General features: G+C 37.4%; 1 protein-coding gene across 1 annotated transcript in view; it reads left to right on the top strand.

The window, feature by feature from the left end:
- PARP9 (poly(ADP-ribose) polymerase family member 9) overlaps window positions 1-7,092 on the top strand; it is a 36,410-nt gene extending 29,318 nt beyond the window's left edge. The window contains 1 exon segment of the mRNA XM_049628287.1: window positions 5,217-7,092. Within this exon segment, the coding sequence (XP_049484244.1) occupies window positions 5,217-5,596 (380 nt within the window). The 3' untranslated portion in view covers window positions 5,597-7,092.
- The last annotated feature ends 8,970 nt before the right edge of the window (window positions 7,093-16,062 follow it).

Raw genomic sequence — 16,062 nt, 5'->3', positions numbered from 1 at the left:
TTGCCTGCCTGACATCTGTACATGTCTTTTTCCCTAAAAGACACATACACCACCTCCCAAGGAAGACAGCCTCCAAATCTCATCTTGTCTCATCATCAGCTTCAAATCCAGAAAGTCCTCTCTTAAAGCTTAAAAGCAAAGTAATTGACCTAACCCACTTGTTATATAATGAGAGGAGAAGGAGCAGGAAAATTGCAATAAAAACTCCAATTTCTAGGGGTGTCTGGGTGACCCAGTCAGTTAAGCATTAACTCTTGATTTCAGCTCAGGTCATGATCTCACTTCGTGAGTTCGATCCCCGCATCAGGCTCTGCACTGACAGTGTGGAGCCTGCTTGGGATTCTCTCTCTCCTCTCTCTTTGCCTCTCTCTCTCTCTAACAAAATAAATAAACTTAAAAATAAAACCCCTCCCATTTCTAAATGGTAGAAGGAAAGTCACTGGTCCATACCACTAATCATACTGCTGGATAGGCATAGAGAGGATTCTCTATTCTGGGAGTGGTAAGACCCTTGTTTTCCACTCTGGGAAGAATCTTCCTTATGTGTTGCCACCCTTGGTCATTTCTAGGCCCTCTGCCTATCAGGGGTCCGTGGATTGCCTCAGGGACTAGAATGCTCTCAGGCTACTGTAGCCAGGCTTGCAGTTTCTTCAGCAATACAGTTCCTTTAAAACCTCAGCAGGCAGGAAACCTGTTTGCTTCTGGTCAAGTTTGTGTCTTTATAACCCAGCTAAAGGTCTTGTCTCCATCTAGTCTTTAAGCCTTAAGATTCTTGTCTTTTACCTACTGGCCTCTGTGCTCTGTCCATGTCCCTAGCTCTCAGCTTAACACCCACTGCCTGAGGCAGTTCAGATGATTAGAGTCATTATACCCATAATGTGACTGTACCAACATGTCTGTGGGGAGCATGCTTCACCAAAGGTGCTTGAGAAACACAGGAGATATTTTATTACCCCGAAATTGTTTTGCAACTCTTTTTTAAACCTAGTTTTTTTTTTTTGAACGTATATTCTGAGACAGAGAGAGAGAGCGAGCATGGGCAGAGGAAGGGGCAAAGAGAGAGGGAGAAAGAGAATCCCAAGCAGGCTCTGCATTGTTAGCACAGAGTCTGATGTGGGGCTTGATCTCACGAACCGTGAGGTCATGACCTGAGCCGAAATCAAGAGTGAGATGCTTAACTGACTAAGCCATCCAGGTGCCCCTAACCTAGTTTTCATTTGGACTACAAAGTCTTTTTTACCCTGCAAGGTTCCAAATTATGGGACTCTTGGTCAATTCGGATGGCTACCTATAGGCACAGGGGCTTCTATTAATGAAGTTGTATGTATATATTTTCTATATTGCCTTGTATTCCAGCCAGTTCATCTCTTGCTTGTAGGGCTTGGCTGAATGTAGCAAGAAGAAGAATACATGCTTGTGATTTTTTTTATTGGGTTCATCCATTCATTCCACAAGTGTTTCTTGAACACGTTCTATAAGCCAGGCCCTGTGCTAGGTGAGAGGAATACCACAGTAAACAGAACACACAGAGTTCCTACCCTTAAAATTTATAATCTAGTGAGTCCATCTGTTGCCCATTCTTTAAATGTTCGTGTTTTCTGGAGTGCAAAAGGAATCCTTCTCTTTTGTAACCCTACAGTGTCACCCTGGGTGATTGCACCCATTCCTATGGCTTCAAACTCCTACCTCTATGGATGACTTATGAATTTGTAACTCTGACCCCCTACCTCTCCCCTGACCTGCAGGTCCATATTTCTGACTGTCTTTTGAACATTTCTGCCTAGATGTTCCAGAGCTACCTCAGACTGAACTCTTTTCTTGGCCATATTTTACCCTGAGAAATATGCTTCCCCCTGCCCCCCAGTACTCCCTAACCTGACTAATACCATGACCATCTATCTACTGGGTCTCCTAAGCTGGAAACTCTACCATCTTCCACTCCTTCCTTCCTCTCATTCTTATGTCCAGGCAGTCACACAGCCCTACTGGTTCTCTCTCAGTGACCTTTGCAGCCCAGTCTCACCTTGCTATTCCTACTGCCTTTGTTGTTCTTCCCCTGGGCCTGGGCAATCATCAGGTCCTTTCCTTGCCTCAAAACCAACCCTATCCAACCTATCCTTTACTCTGCTACCAGAATTATCATCCTAAAAAAGTACACATGTTGCAGGGAGTATGGCCGGAGTTGCAAAAGATGAGCCTGCAAACATTAAGTGAAGGTCCTCATACTCGAGTCGGAATGAGGCTGGTCATTAGAAAAAGGATTGGAAGTGACTGGATAGGCAGTCTTGCATTTAACATGAGTGGTAATTTTTCAGGTAAAGGAGGGGGGTATACTTTATTGTAAGGAGGGGCAGTAGCCTCCAAGTTATCATTTGTGAGTGGCGGTAGAGGCCATTCTGGTGAAGTATCTTCCTCAGGCGCTATAGCCTTGATTTCTTCAGAAGAAGATTCATCCTCAAAACTATCAGATGTAAAATCCGACTCATCTCCTTCTTCTTGATGAGTTTTTAATTTAGGTGAACTTATATTTTGTTCTGAGTCAGACTGTAAAGGCTATAAAGCCATCTCAATTAAAGAGCATAAAGACCAAACTTTTAAAGAAATGATATCTCCATTTTGATGAGCGTGCCTAAGTGTTTTCATAATCAATCTCCGTTAAGGTTTAAAAGATTTTTTCTAGAAGGGTTAAACCAATAGCAATGTTTTTTAAACAAGTACCAGAGCTCATCAAAATACATGCTTGTTTAATATCTATTTTTCTAGTCGCCTACAAGGTAAAACCCCAAACCCCTTAGCAAAGCACGTAAGGCCCTAGCCCCACATTATTCACCCTCCTTGTCACTATGTTCCTCAACACTTCAGCCATGAACTGCTTAAGAGTTTCCTAAATGTGCTGGAGATTTCCTGCCTTTATGCCTTTGCATGTGGAATGCCTTCCTCTCTCATCCTTTTTTAGCCCGCAAAGTCCCATTCTTTCTTCCAGACATAGCTCAAATGGCATGTCCTGGTTGACACCTTCCCTAACTCCTGCAGGCCCAGGAACTTGCTTCTTCTTCTGTCCTCCTGCACTTCTGATATTCCTTTGTTACCACATCTGTAACTCCAATAAGTATCAAAATTTACAGTTCCACAAAACCTGGGTGTGGGTCTTGTCTTCTTTAGTGCTGTAAAATGGAACTTTACCTACATCTCATGCTCCTATGTCTGCAGATGAGGAAAACTCTTGATGGTTCAAGATGAACTCAGTCATTTTCAGAGTTTTCTTAGTCCCTTTGGGGTTTAAACTCAGTTCCTGCAAGGTGTTCCCCTTCTTCTCTTCTGAGAGTGCTTTAGATTATGGGACAGGCATTTGTGAGGAAGGTGGTTTGGTTCATGGTCTGCATCTATCTGTTCTCTGCCTCCCAATGTCCTCTGCTAGATAAGCCATCCTGGGCATCAGTCATTAGCACCCTCCAGTGCTTAAATTCATGGTGCCCTTTGCTCTTAGTGTCTCCACAGGGCACTCTGTTTTTCATGCTGAGGGAATTCCTTTCCAAGCCACTGTCTGTGCCTGTCCTAGAGCACAGGAAATTTTTGAGTGTGCACATCCTCCAAGCTGAAGTGCAAGGTCTTATATAGCAGTCCTCAACTGTTCTGGACATCTTCCCCAGCCATTGCTACTTTTCACTTAGATGCCAGACTGGAGGAGGGGGCTGTACCCAGTAGAGTCAGGCAATGGTTCCTTCTACTTTAGAAGTACCCGTCCCTGTTTTTCCAAGATTCTTGTTGTTCTGCCCCATCTTGACTCCCAGGGCTCTTTTGAGGGAATGGAGCAGTGAAGTGAGCCCCTTCTCAGAATCCCCAAGAGTTCTAGTCATGTCCTCTCTGGTTCTTCTCTTCCTACCAGGTGAAATGAAGAATTTTTATTTATTTTGAAGTGAGAAAATTATTCTGAGAATATCTTTCATCCTTCTCTCCTCTGTTACATATGGCATAAACACCATGCTATGAATTCTTTAGGTTTTTATTAATTTTTATTTATTTTTAAAGTTTATTTATTTATTTTGAGAGAGACAGAGAGAGCATGAATGAGGGAGGGGTAGAGAGAGAGGGAAAAAGAGAAAATCCAAGTGGGCTCCACACTGCTAGCACAGAGCCTGATGCAGGGCTCAAACTCCCGAAACCATGAAATCATGACCTGAGCCAAAACAGAGAGTCGGATGCTTAACTGACTGAGCCACCCAGGCGCCCTGAATTCTTTAGGTTTTTAGATTTTGGTTCAAAAAACCCTTTCTCTCTCATAAAACCTAACTTTCAAGACCACAGTCTCTGCTTTGATTAAAATTAATTACATAGGATATAATTATACACACACAAACACACACACACACACACACACACACACACACACACAAACTGACCTTATTCTAAGCTCTATCCTTTTTTCCCTGAGTAATAAGTAGGAAGAACTCAATGGGTGGAGGAATCAAGAGCAAGAAGAAACTCCCAGGAAATAAATCTCTGATTTTTATCTCAAAATGTTTGCTCTCCACATAAAATTGTGTTTACATGTGGGGAGTTCCCTTTGTGAATTGTTGAGACCAGGGATCATGTCTTAGTCATTTTTTTAAGCCCTAGAGCTGCATTGTCCAAATGGTTGCTACTAGCCACATGTGGCTATGGTGCACTTAAAATGTGGTTAATCTGAATTGAGACATGCTCTAAGTGTAAATTAATTACACTTGATTTTATTTGTTTATTTTTAATTTTTTTAATGGTTTTTTTTATTTTTGAGTTGGGGGTGTGTAGGGGTAGAGAGAGAGGGAGACACAGAAAGAATATGAAGCAAGCTCCAGGCTCCAGGCTCTGAACTGTCAGCACAGAGCCTGATTTGGGGCTCGAACTCATGAACAATGAGATCAAGACCTGAGCCGAAGTCAGACGCTTAACCAACTGAGCCACCTAAGCACCCCAATATATACTGATTTTAAAGACCACTACCAAAGAAAAGAATATACAATATCTCCTTAATAACTTTTATATTGATTACATGTTGAAATACCATACTGAATATAACAGATTAAATAAAAATAATTACATTAGTTTTACCTGTTTCTTTTTACCTTTTTATGTGGCTACTAGAAAATGTAATAGGACTAGAGAGAGTATACATGTTAGTACCCAAATAGGCAATATGATTCAACAGATCATAATGATCTTTTTTTTTCTTTTATCAGACCCAAAATATGGAGTTGGTATATACTTCACCAAGAATCTGAAAAACCTAGCATACCAAGTCAAGAATACATCTGCCACAGATGAACTGATCTATGTGTTTGAAGCTGAAGTACTCACAGGCTCCTTCTGTCAGGGTCATCATTTAAATATTTTCCCCCCACCGTTGAGTCCTGGAGACATAGATAGCCATGACAGCGTGGTTGACAATGTCTCCAACCCTGAAACCTTTGTTATTTTTAGTGGCACACAGGCTATGCCTCGATATTTGTGGACTTGCACCCAGGATCATGTACAACCACAGAATGACTCAGCAGGACCAATGATGCTATCTTCACAGCAGCCTTGGGAAAGATTCTCAAGTGGTAGCTCTGTTGATTAACCTCTGTTGATTAACCTCCACATCATTTTGACAACTGGCATGTCCTTACTTTGGAGGAACTATCCAAATAATGACCATCAGTAAGTCAGAGTGGCTTGAATATGTCAAATGGGTTGTCCATGTGGACTGATTGTGTTATTCAAGGGACCCACCACATCCTCACATCTTAGTTCTTTCATCTTTGTCTTCATCTCTTGGTATTGAGGTGGATAGATCCCAACTAAAACACTCTCAGGACCATTCCCTCTCCTTCAAGTTGTCCTTTCACTTCTTTTACTATAGGTAACAGCAAAAATGTTTTACGTGTAATGAAGGGATTTTTCTAGCATACAATCCAAGCCTTTTTAGTTTCTAAAATGGATAGTGTAATAGCAGGATGCTTTTGGATTTTCCAGATAATCTTATATAGTGTTTTAGATATCAAAATAAATCACCTTTGTCTGAGTAACTGGCTTTGAAAAGTTATATGTAAAATGACATTATTCGAAGTGGAAGGACATCAAAAGGCTGATATTCTACTGATATCATATTTGGATTCAGCCATATCAAGCAATGCCATTCAAGCATCATGAGGCCAAATGATTAATTCACCAAATATTTCTTGATCATCAGATGTGTTCCATTTTTCTGGATACTGGGGACATGATGCCAGACAAGGCAAATATCTTCAGGCAGCTGGCAGCCTGAATAATCAGAAATGCAGCTATATGATTGAGTATAATAAAAGAGGATTTACAGATTCTTTGGAAAAAATTAAGAGGGAGAGGAATAAATTAATCAGGGGTTGGGAGGAAGGCCTTCTAAAGAAAGTGAAACTCAAGATGAAACCTGAAGTATTTGTAAGAGGTAGGTGAAAGAGGGATGTAGCAAATCAGGAGCAGAGATGGAAGAATACTTTATGCAGAGAGAAAAGCTCTTATAAAGGCTGAATCCACTGTGACTTTGCCCAAATTTGACTTCAGAGTTCTGTAATGTAAAGGCCAGCTAATCTCACCATTTATCTCTTGCCTATTCTGAAATCTGTATTTCCCTATGCTTCCAAAATTTCCTCACCCTCATATCCTTACACAGAACACTTCTTCCTCCTCTTACTGTAACCAGCATTCTTCCTCTTTTTTTAAATCCCTTTCACCTATTTCACCAACCCCACCCACCTCCCCTCTGGTAACAATGTTTGTTCTCTATAGTTAACAGTATATTTCTTGGTTTCTTTTTTTTTTCTTTGTTTTGTTTCTTAAATTCCACATATCCGCGAAATCATATGGTATTTGTCTTTCTCTCCCTGGCTTATTTCACTTAGCGTTATATCCTCTAGCTCCATTCATGTTGTTGTAAATGGCAAGATTTTATTATTTTGGGAGGGGATGAATAATATTCCATTGGGTATATCTATACCGTATCTTCTTTATTGATTCATCTATCAAGGGGCTGCTTTCATAATTTGGCTACTGTAAATAATGCTGCAATAAACATAGGGGTGCATATATCTTTTCAAATTAGTGTTTTTGTATTCTTTGGGAATAGTGGACTTACTGGATCATATGGTAATTCTATTTTTAATTTTTTGAGGAATCTCCATACTGTCTTCCACAGTGGCTGCACCAGTTTGCATTACCACCAACAGGGCATGAGGGTAACTTTTCCCCCCACATACTTGCCAACATTTGTTGTTGTTGTGTGTGTGTGTGTGTGTGTGTGTGTGTTTTAATTTTTAAAGAAGTTTTAAAATTCCAGTTAATTGTTTGTTGTGTTTTTTTATTTTAGCTACTCTAACAGATGTGAGGTGATATCTCATTGTGGTTTTGATTTTCATTTCCCTGATGAGTGATGTTGAGCATCTTTTCATGTGTCTGTTGGCCATCTGAATGTCTTCTTTGGAGAAATGTCTGTTCATGTCTTTTTCCCAGTTTTCAATTTGATTATTTGTTTTTTGGGTGTTGGTTTATATATTTTGGATACTGAGTCTTTATCAGGTATGTCATTTGCAAATATCTTTCCTCACTTTGTAGGTTGCCTTTTAGTCTTGTTACCTTTGCTGTGCAGAAGCTTTTTATTTTGTTTTTCCCCTAAACCATGTCTCCATACTATCTACCTTCCCTAATGTGGCCTTTTCTCTCCCTCTAGTTGTGTAGTTTGCTCTGTCAGTATTCAGGTAGATTTTATGGGATTCAGAATGATTTGATAGTTATCTAATTGTGCTCTAGGGATGAGAGGAGTGTAGGGCCCCCCTACTATGCCCCACCATCTTAGCTCCTTAGAAGCTTTATTTTGATATAGCCCAATAGTTTATTTTTGCTTTTATTTCCCTTGCCTGAGGAGCCATATCTAGAAAATGTTGCTATGGCTAATGCCAGAGAAAGTACTGCCTGTGCTCTTCTAGGATTTTTATGGTCTCAGGCCTCATATTCACATCCGTGATCCATTTTGAGTTTATTTTTGTGTATGGTGTAAGAAAGTGGTTTGGTTTTATTCTTTTGCACGTAGCTATCCAGTTTTCCAACCACCATTTGTTGAAGAGACTTTTTCCCAGTGTATATTCTTGCCTCCTTTGTTGAAGATTAATTGACCATATAGGTGTGGGTTTATTTCTGAACTCATTCTGTCCCATTGATCTATGTGTCTATTCTTGTCACTACCATACTGTTTTGATTACTACAGCTTTCATAGTATATCTTGAAATCTGGGATTGTGATACCTCCAGTTTTGTATTTTTCGAAGATTGCTTTGACTATTCAGGATCTTTTGTCATTCCATATAAGTTTAGGATTATTTATTCTAGTTCTGTGAAAAATGCTATTGGTATTTTGGTAGGGATTGCATTAAATGTGTAGATTGCTTTGGATAGTATGGCTATTTTAACAATGTTTGCTCTTACACTCCATGAGCATGGAATATCTTTCCATTTGTGTTGTCTTTAATTTCTTTCACCAATGTTTTATAGTTTTCAAAGTATAGGTTTTTCACCACCTAGGTTGTTTATTCCTAGGTATTTTATTCTTTTTGGTATAATTGTAAATGGTATTGTTTTCTTGATTTCTCTTTCTGCTACTTCATTATTAGTATATAGAAATGCAATGAATTTCTGTATATTGATTTTGTATCCTACAACCTTACTGAATTCATTTATTAGTTCTAATGGTTTTTTAGTGGAGTCTGTAGGGTTTTCTATACATAGTATCATGTCATCTGCAAATAGTGAATCTAATATTTCTTCCTTACCAATCTGGATGCCTTTTATTTCTTTTTCTTGTCTGATTGCTGTGACAGTATTCTTCCTCTTGAAAGAAGCATGCTTCCTATCTCATATGGTACTGTCTTTGGATATGGTCAAAAGAGGCCCTGCCCTGAACCTCTGGTTTGAGAGGGCCCCACTCTGGTCTGGTTCTATGTGTTCTCATCTCTACAAGAGAAGTAGTCTATAGGGTGAAGAGAATGTATCAATTATAAGCCTTCATACTTCACTTCTAAACCACCCACTAGGTACCTGGAACCCCAAACTTTCTTGACTGAACAGCTCCAAGTCTATTTCCAGGGCCTAACTTGACCTCTTTCTTGGTTCTGTCCTCTTGAGGGTGGACTGTGCCACAGTCTGCATCAAGAATGGCCAAAGAGTGACTGTTTGGGTCATGGACAGGAGGGCTGAAGCATTCGTATGCCTGGGGGTAAGCTTGCGACATAAAGCTAAAATAGTGCTTAAATTATCTATAACCTTAAAGCTTATATTAAGAAAAAATGAAGGCATAAATTAATCAGCTAAGCATCCAACTTAAGAAAATCAGAATAAATTTGAAAGGATAAAAACAGAAAATAATGAAATAGATGCAAAAACATTACAACAGAGGGAATAAAGTAATAGCTATTTCTTTGTAAAGATTAAAATTCTTTTAAATGTTTATTTTTGAGAGAGAGAGAAAGACAGAGCCTGAGTGGGGGAGGGGTAGAGAGAGCAGGAGACACAGAATCCAAAGCAGGCTCCAGACTTTGAGCTGTCAGCACAGAGCCCGATGCAGGGCTTGAAATCACAAACCGTGAGATCATGACCTACGCTAAAATCAGATACTTAACAGACTGAGCCACCCAGGTGCCCCTGTAAAGATTTTAAAAATATGCAAATCTTTGGTAAGATTGATAAAGAAAAAACAAAAGGTACAAATAAAGAATTTGAGGAATAAAAAGAGGACGTAACTAAAATACATTAGAGATCTAAAGGTAATAAGATAATGCCAGAAACAATTTTGTGCTAATAAGTTGAAAATTTAGACAAAATATAGATTTTCTGTTGAAAATATAACCTATCAAAATTGATTGAAGAACTAGAAATCCTGAATTTTCTAAAATCTATTAAATAAATTGAATCAGCAATTGAAGTTTTACCTACCAAGTAAACAAATACAAGCTAAGATGATTTTACTGAGTTCTACCAAATCTTCAAAGAACAGATAATTCCAATTTTATATAAAATCTTCTAGAGAACTTTTTAGAGAAATAAGAGGGAACTTTCTCCAACAAATTTTTCAGGGCTAGTTTAACCTTGATACCAAAAATAGACAACCAGTATAGATATGAAAAATCCAGATACAAAGCACAAATCTGAAACTATTAACAAATATAGTTCAGTTCTGTATAAATAAATAAATCATGGTCAAGTTGGGTTTATTTCAGAAATTCAAGGATAATTTAACTTAAGAAAATCTGCTAGTGTAACTCACCATATAAATATATAAAAGAGTATGCTCATTTCAATGTATAGAAATAAGTCACTTAATAAGCAATTCATAAAAAACCTAGAGCATTATATTTCATAGTAAAACATTAGAACAATTCCCTGCAAAATCAGGAATGAGACAATGGATGCTTTCTATCACCACTTACCTTCTCCAATGAGTTAGAACTCCTGTCAAACACAGTAAACAACAAATTAAAAACATGACTAGTGGTGGAGAAATAAAAATGTCATTAATCAAAGGAAATATGGTTGTCTATAGGAAATCCAAGAAAGGAGCGCCTTGCTAGCTTAGTCAGTGGAGCATGTGGCTCTTGATCTCAGGGTTGTGAGTTTGAGCCCCAGGTTAGGTTTGGAGATAACTTAAAAATCTCTCTAGAAAAAAAAGAAAATCCAAGAAAATCTGGAGACAATTATTAAAATGAATAAAAGCATTCTGTAAGGTGCTAAATAGAAGTTATGCATAAATCAATTTCATTATTATGCATGAGAAACAATAAATGTAATGACTTTTTTTACCATTATAACAGCAACACCAAAAAAATAAAGTAACTAAAAATAAGTTTAACAAAAGAGTATAAAAACTTCATGAAAAACATCACAACATGTTTTGAAAGGCATTAAAGAAGACCTTATAAATAAATGGAGCTATATACTATATTGTCATCGAAAGGGAGACTTAATATAATAAAAATCTCTATACTCTAAAAATAAATCTTATCAATTCAATGAAATTTCAGTCAAAATCATAAAAGTTTTTTTCATAGAAATTGATGGAGTAATTGTAAAATTTATATTAAATAAAAAGACCCATGAAGAGCTGAGGCAATTAAAAGAATTGTTTTTAATGTTTATTTATTTTTGAGAACAGGAGTGTGAGTGCGGGTGAGGGGCAGAGAGGGAGACACAGAATCCAAAGCGGTCAGCACAGAGCCTGACATGGAGCTCAAACTCATGAACGGTGAGGTCATGACCTGAGGTGAAGTCAGGTGCCCAAGTGACTGAGCCACCCACGCTCCCTGAGCTGAGGCAATTTTAAAGAAGAAAAACAAAGTGGAGGTGACTTGACCTACAGCATATCATGACTTACTATACAACTACAGTAATTAAGATGTGTTACTGGTGCAGGGACAAACAGACCAACTGAATAGAATAGAAAGCTGCAAAACAGACCTATACCAATATGGAAATTTGAGAATATATGTATCTTGAGTGAATATATATATATATATATATACACATATATATATACATACAGAATACATTTACAAATATATATCAAATACATTTATAAATAAATAATATATAAAATATATAAATATATGATATACATAAAATATATACAAATAAATTTATAAATATATGAGATAAATATATCTCTTAAGTTTATATATTATATATACTATAAAAATTATATATTCTGCAATATTTATGATATACTTTTTCACATTGCAGGTTTTATGGTGTCCATGTATATATATGAATGACAGAGGTAAAGTTGTGGATCATTGGGAAAACAATAAACCAATCTTAATACATGGTCTTAGACAACTGGTTAAGGAAGTGGAATATTAAATTTGGATCTTGTGGGGATTCTTGTTGAAGTGACTTATTGGAGTGCTTTTGGGAATGTGGGAATCAAGGAGACAGCATAGGGCAGGGGAAAGCTAGCAAGAGTATAGTCTCAGCTGAAGACTAGCTTCAATATAATTCCAAGGGAAAGCTCTAGGGAAAAAATTGTACCATTAGAGTAAGCTGAACACTGTAGCAGCAGTTGGCTTTTTTCTTTTTTTAAGTTTATTTATTATGACAGAGAGAGAACAAGCAGGGAAGGGACAGAGAGAAGGAGAGAGAGAATCCCAAACAGGCTCTGGCTATTAGCACAGAGCCCAACATGGGGCTCCATCTCACGAACCTCAAGTTTATGACCTGAGCCAAAAGCAAGAGTCAGACGCTTAACCAACTGAGCCACTCAGGTGCCCCAAAAGTTAGCTTTTTGAAGTAATGTCAGTTGTTGGCCTAGGTCTGTCCTTGAGGGTGGGAGCGGGAGCCTTCTAGCAAGCTGACTCCTATTAGGCTTGCACTTCTTCAAAGATGGCAGTTGAGAGTTACCTGCCAGCACTCACATCAGGTTGGGGAATGGGTATATTGGCCAGATGGAGTAGATTCATTTCATTTCCCCACCCGTACAGGTGGGGAAGAGTGACCAATTGTCCTGATTTGCTTGACTTTCCAGGTTTTGGCACTGAAATTCCCACATCCTGGGGAAACCCTCCCAGGACACACAAAACATCCTGGTCTTCGATGGGTGTGGAAGGTTGGGGGAAAATTACAAAACCCATCCATATGACAGCCCAGAAAATAGGAGCTGAAAGCAATCATGCTGCATGTCAAATAGATATAGCAGATTCTTTGACGTCTGTAATCACTATCAATGTTTTTTCCCCTGCCCATTAATATTAGTAACCATGATTTGCAGTTCACAATAATTATCATCCATTGTTGCATTGTTCTGAGGAATATGACTTAAATGTGAAGTTTAAGTGCATTATAATCATAAGCATTAACAGTACACCTTTGGCTTTGCCTGTGGATTAACCGCTGTGCCTTTTACAAGTTGATTTTTTTTAACATTGTGAATGTGGTGACCATATTTTATAAGAGCAGAGATAATGAAATGAGAATGATTATAACACCAACAACAACATGATCCAGACATCACTGCATAAGAAAGATAAACAACTATGTAATATTAATGACCAATGGAAGACAATATATAGCTGGATTAGGAAGGTAAATAACAAAAACAGAGCATACTGCACAACATGCAGAAAGACTTTTGGATTGGCTATGGTAGAGAAGAGGATTTGAAAGCACATACGGAGACTGAATCTTACAAGTCTGGGATAAGACAGACAAGTACTTCAAAATCAAAAGTTTTTTAGTTTCTCAAAGATACCATTGCTCAACTGAAAATAGCAGCTGCTGAATTAGCTTGGGCGTATCACATGAACCAATGTGCATTATTGTATTGTACTTTCTACTGCTCTATGGAACTAAAAAAGGTTACATTTCCTGATTTAAAACAAAAAACCAAAACTCTCCTCTAGCCCTTTAGCCAATTTAACCTGAAAAATGGAGTTTCAAATTGGCTTCTTAATGTTTATTAAGATTTTTAAATGAAACCATGAACATATAACAAAGGGTGTTATATCTTGTCCAAAGACAAAGTAGCCTTGGCTCATTTATCTGCTTTCAGTGAAAATGTTAATTTGGACAAATTCTATTCAGTCTCCACACTACTTACCAAAGAAAATGAAACAATCTCATTTGCCAAACACCTTATACATAACAATACTAAAAAAAGGTGTGGTTTACTCACCTGTGATATGGAGGTTTTCATAATAGAAGTGTTTGGTCATTTCAGTTTCCTCAAAATATGCAGAAGCATTTAATTAAATTTTTGGCTTTATAGAAATGGAAGGAGTTAGCTACCTTAAACATGTGCCTACAAGATGACTATCATTGAGGGTACCTTGCTGGCTCAATTGGTAGAGTATGAGTCTCAATCTCAAGGTCATGAATTCAAGCCCCACATTGGTCATAGAGGTTACTTAAAAGATAGATAAATAAATAAAACCACATTATTTTAAAAAAAGATGACTATTATTATTGTTAGCCATAGAAAAGATGTTAAAATCCTGGCCTGCCATAAAATCATATTTTCATAGTGTGGAACAAGAAGAATGTCCTGTTCCAATTTGGAAATATGTTGAGGATGAGAATGGAAAGGACTACAGTGAAACAGAAATAAACATGCTGGTTCTCTAAAAATGTGTGATAATCTTGAAGAGGCCATAAGGAATCTAGAAAAAGATGAACCAACTGCACCTGAGTTATTCAGTGTTATACTAGGTTGAGTCAAAAACTCCAACAGATAAAAAAAAAAAAAGATGAATTTTCTGGAAATAAAACTGTTTCAGAACTTTTTAAGAAGTCCCCTCCACCAAAGGCAACCAAGTTAAACAGAACTTTCTGAATTTCTTTACTAAAATTGTAAACTTACTTGGAAGCTAACTTCAGTTTTCACAAGTTTAAATTACTTCTGTGCTCTAAAGCCATTTTCCCTGGAGAAGAGAAGTTTAACTTATGACGACATACAGTGTGCTTCAGAGTGTTTTTTAAATGATGAGGATTTTAGATATGGAGAGCTCACATGGTTAATTTATACATGCAAACACCCTGATTGACAAACATCTGGCTTACCAAATCAAGTCCATAGATACAAAGCAGGTAGATACTTTGGAGAGCTGGAAATGAATCCCTATAAATTTAGAAATGTGCTGTGCTCGTAAATAAAATTCTAAGTATTCTGTGCTCGCTTTTTGATAGAATATGTATTCACTTTAGCTATTATGTAAAAAAGAAAGAAAGACCTAAAGACTCCAGGCAATTCAGATAAGTAGTAATGGAAAAGGAAACAATGAATGAAAAAATTTCCACTGTATCATAGAACAAAGAAACATACCATTGTTATTTTTAAATTTAATATAGGTAGTATCTGTTTAATTAGTCCTACTGTATTTACATTCTCCTTAAAAAAAACCTCTTACATTTATGTTTCTTAAGAATATACAATGGTAGATCACATGATACTCTATTTGGAAAACCCAAAAGACTCCACCAAAAAAACTGCTAGAACTCATCCATGAATTCAGCAAAGTCGCAGGATATAAAATCAATGTACAGAAATAGGTTGCATGTCTATACACCAATATAGAAACAGCATAAAGAGAAATCAAGGAATCTATCCTATTTATAATTGCACCAAAAATCATAAAATACTTAGCAATAAACCTAACCAAAGAGGTAAAAAATCTATACACTGAAAGCTATAGAAAGCTTATGAAAGAAATTGAAGACACACAAAAAGGTGGAAAAACATTCCATGCTCATGGATGGGAAGAACAACTATTGTTAAAATGTCGATCCTACCCAAAGCAATCTATACATTTAATGCAATCTCTATCAAAATAACACCAGCATTCTTCACAGAGCTAGAACAAACAATCCTAAAATCTGTATGGAACCAGAAAAGATCCCGAATAGTCAAAGCAATCCTGAAAACAAAAACCAAAGCTGGAGGCACCACAATTCCAGACTTCACGCTGTATTACAAAGCTGTAATCATCAAGACTGTATGGTACTGGCAGAAAAATAGACACACAGATCAATGGAATAGAATAGAGATCCCAGAAATTGACTCACAAGCATATGGCCAACTAATCTTTGACAAAGCAGGAAAGAATATCCAATGGAAAAAAGATAGTCTCTTCAGCAAATGGTGTTGGAAAAATTGGACAGCAACATGCAGAAGAATGGACCACTTTCTTACACCATACACAAAAATAAACTCTAAATGGATGAAACACCTGAATGTAAGACAAGAAGCCATCAAAATCCTAGAGGAAAAAACAGGCAACAACCTCTTTGACCTTGGCCACTTCTTACTTGACATGTCTCTGGAGACAAGAGAAACAAAAGGAAAAATGAACTATTGGGACCTCATCAAGATAAAAAGTTTCTGCACAGCGAAGGAAACAATCAGCAAAACTAAAAGGCAACTGACAGAATGGGAGAAGATGTTTGCAAATGAAATATCAGGTAAAGGGTTAGTATTCAAAATCTATAAAGAACTTATCAAACTCAACACCCAAAAAACAAATAATCCAGTGAAGAAATG

This window comes from Panthera uncia, chromosome C2, assembly GCF_023721935.1.
Source record: "Panthera uncia isolate 11264 chromosome C2, Puncia_PCG_1.0, whole genome shotgun sequence".
Classification (NCBI taxonomy): domain Eukaryota; kingdom Metazoa; phylum Chordata; class Mammalia; order Carnivora; family Felidae; genus Panthera; species Panthera uncia.
The sequence above is the reverse complement of the archived record's forward strand: the minus strand, read 5'-3'. Positions and strand labels throughout refer to the sequence as shown.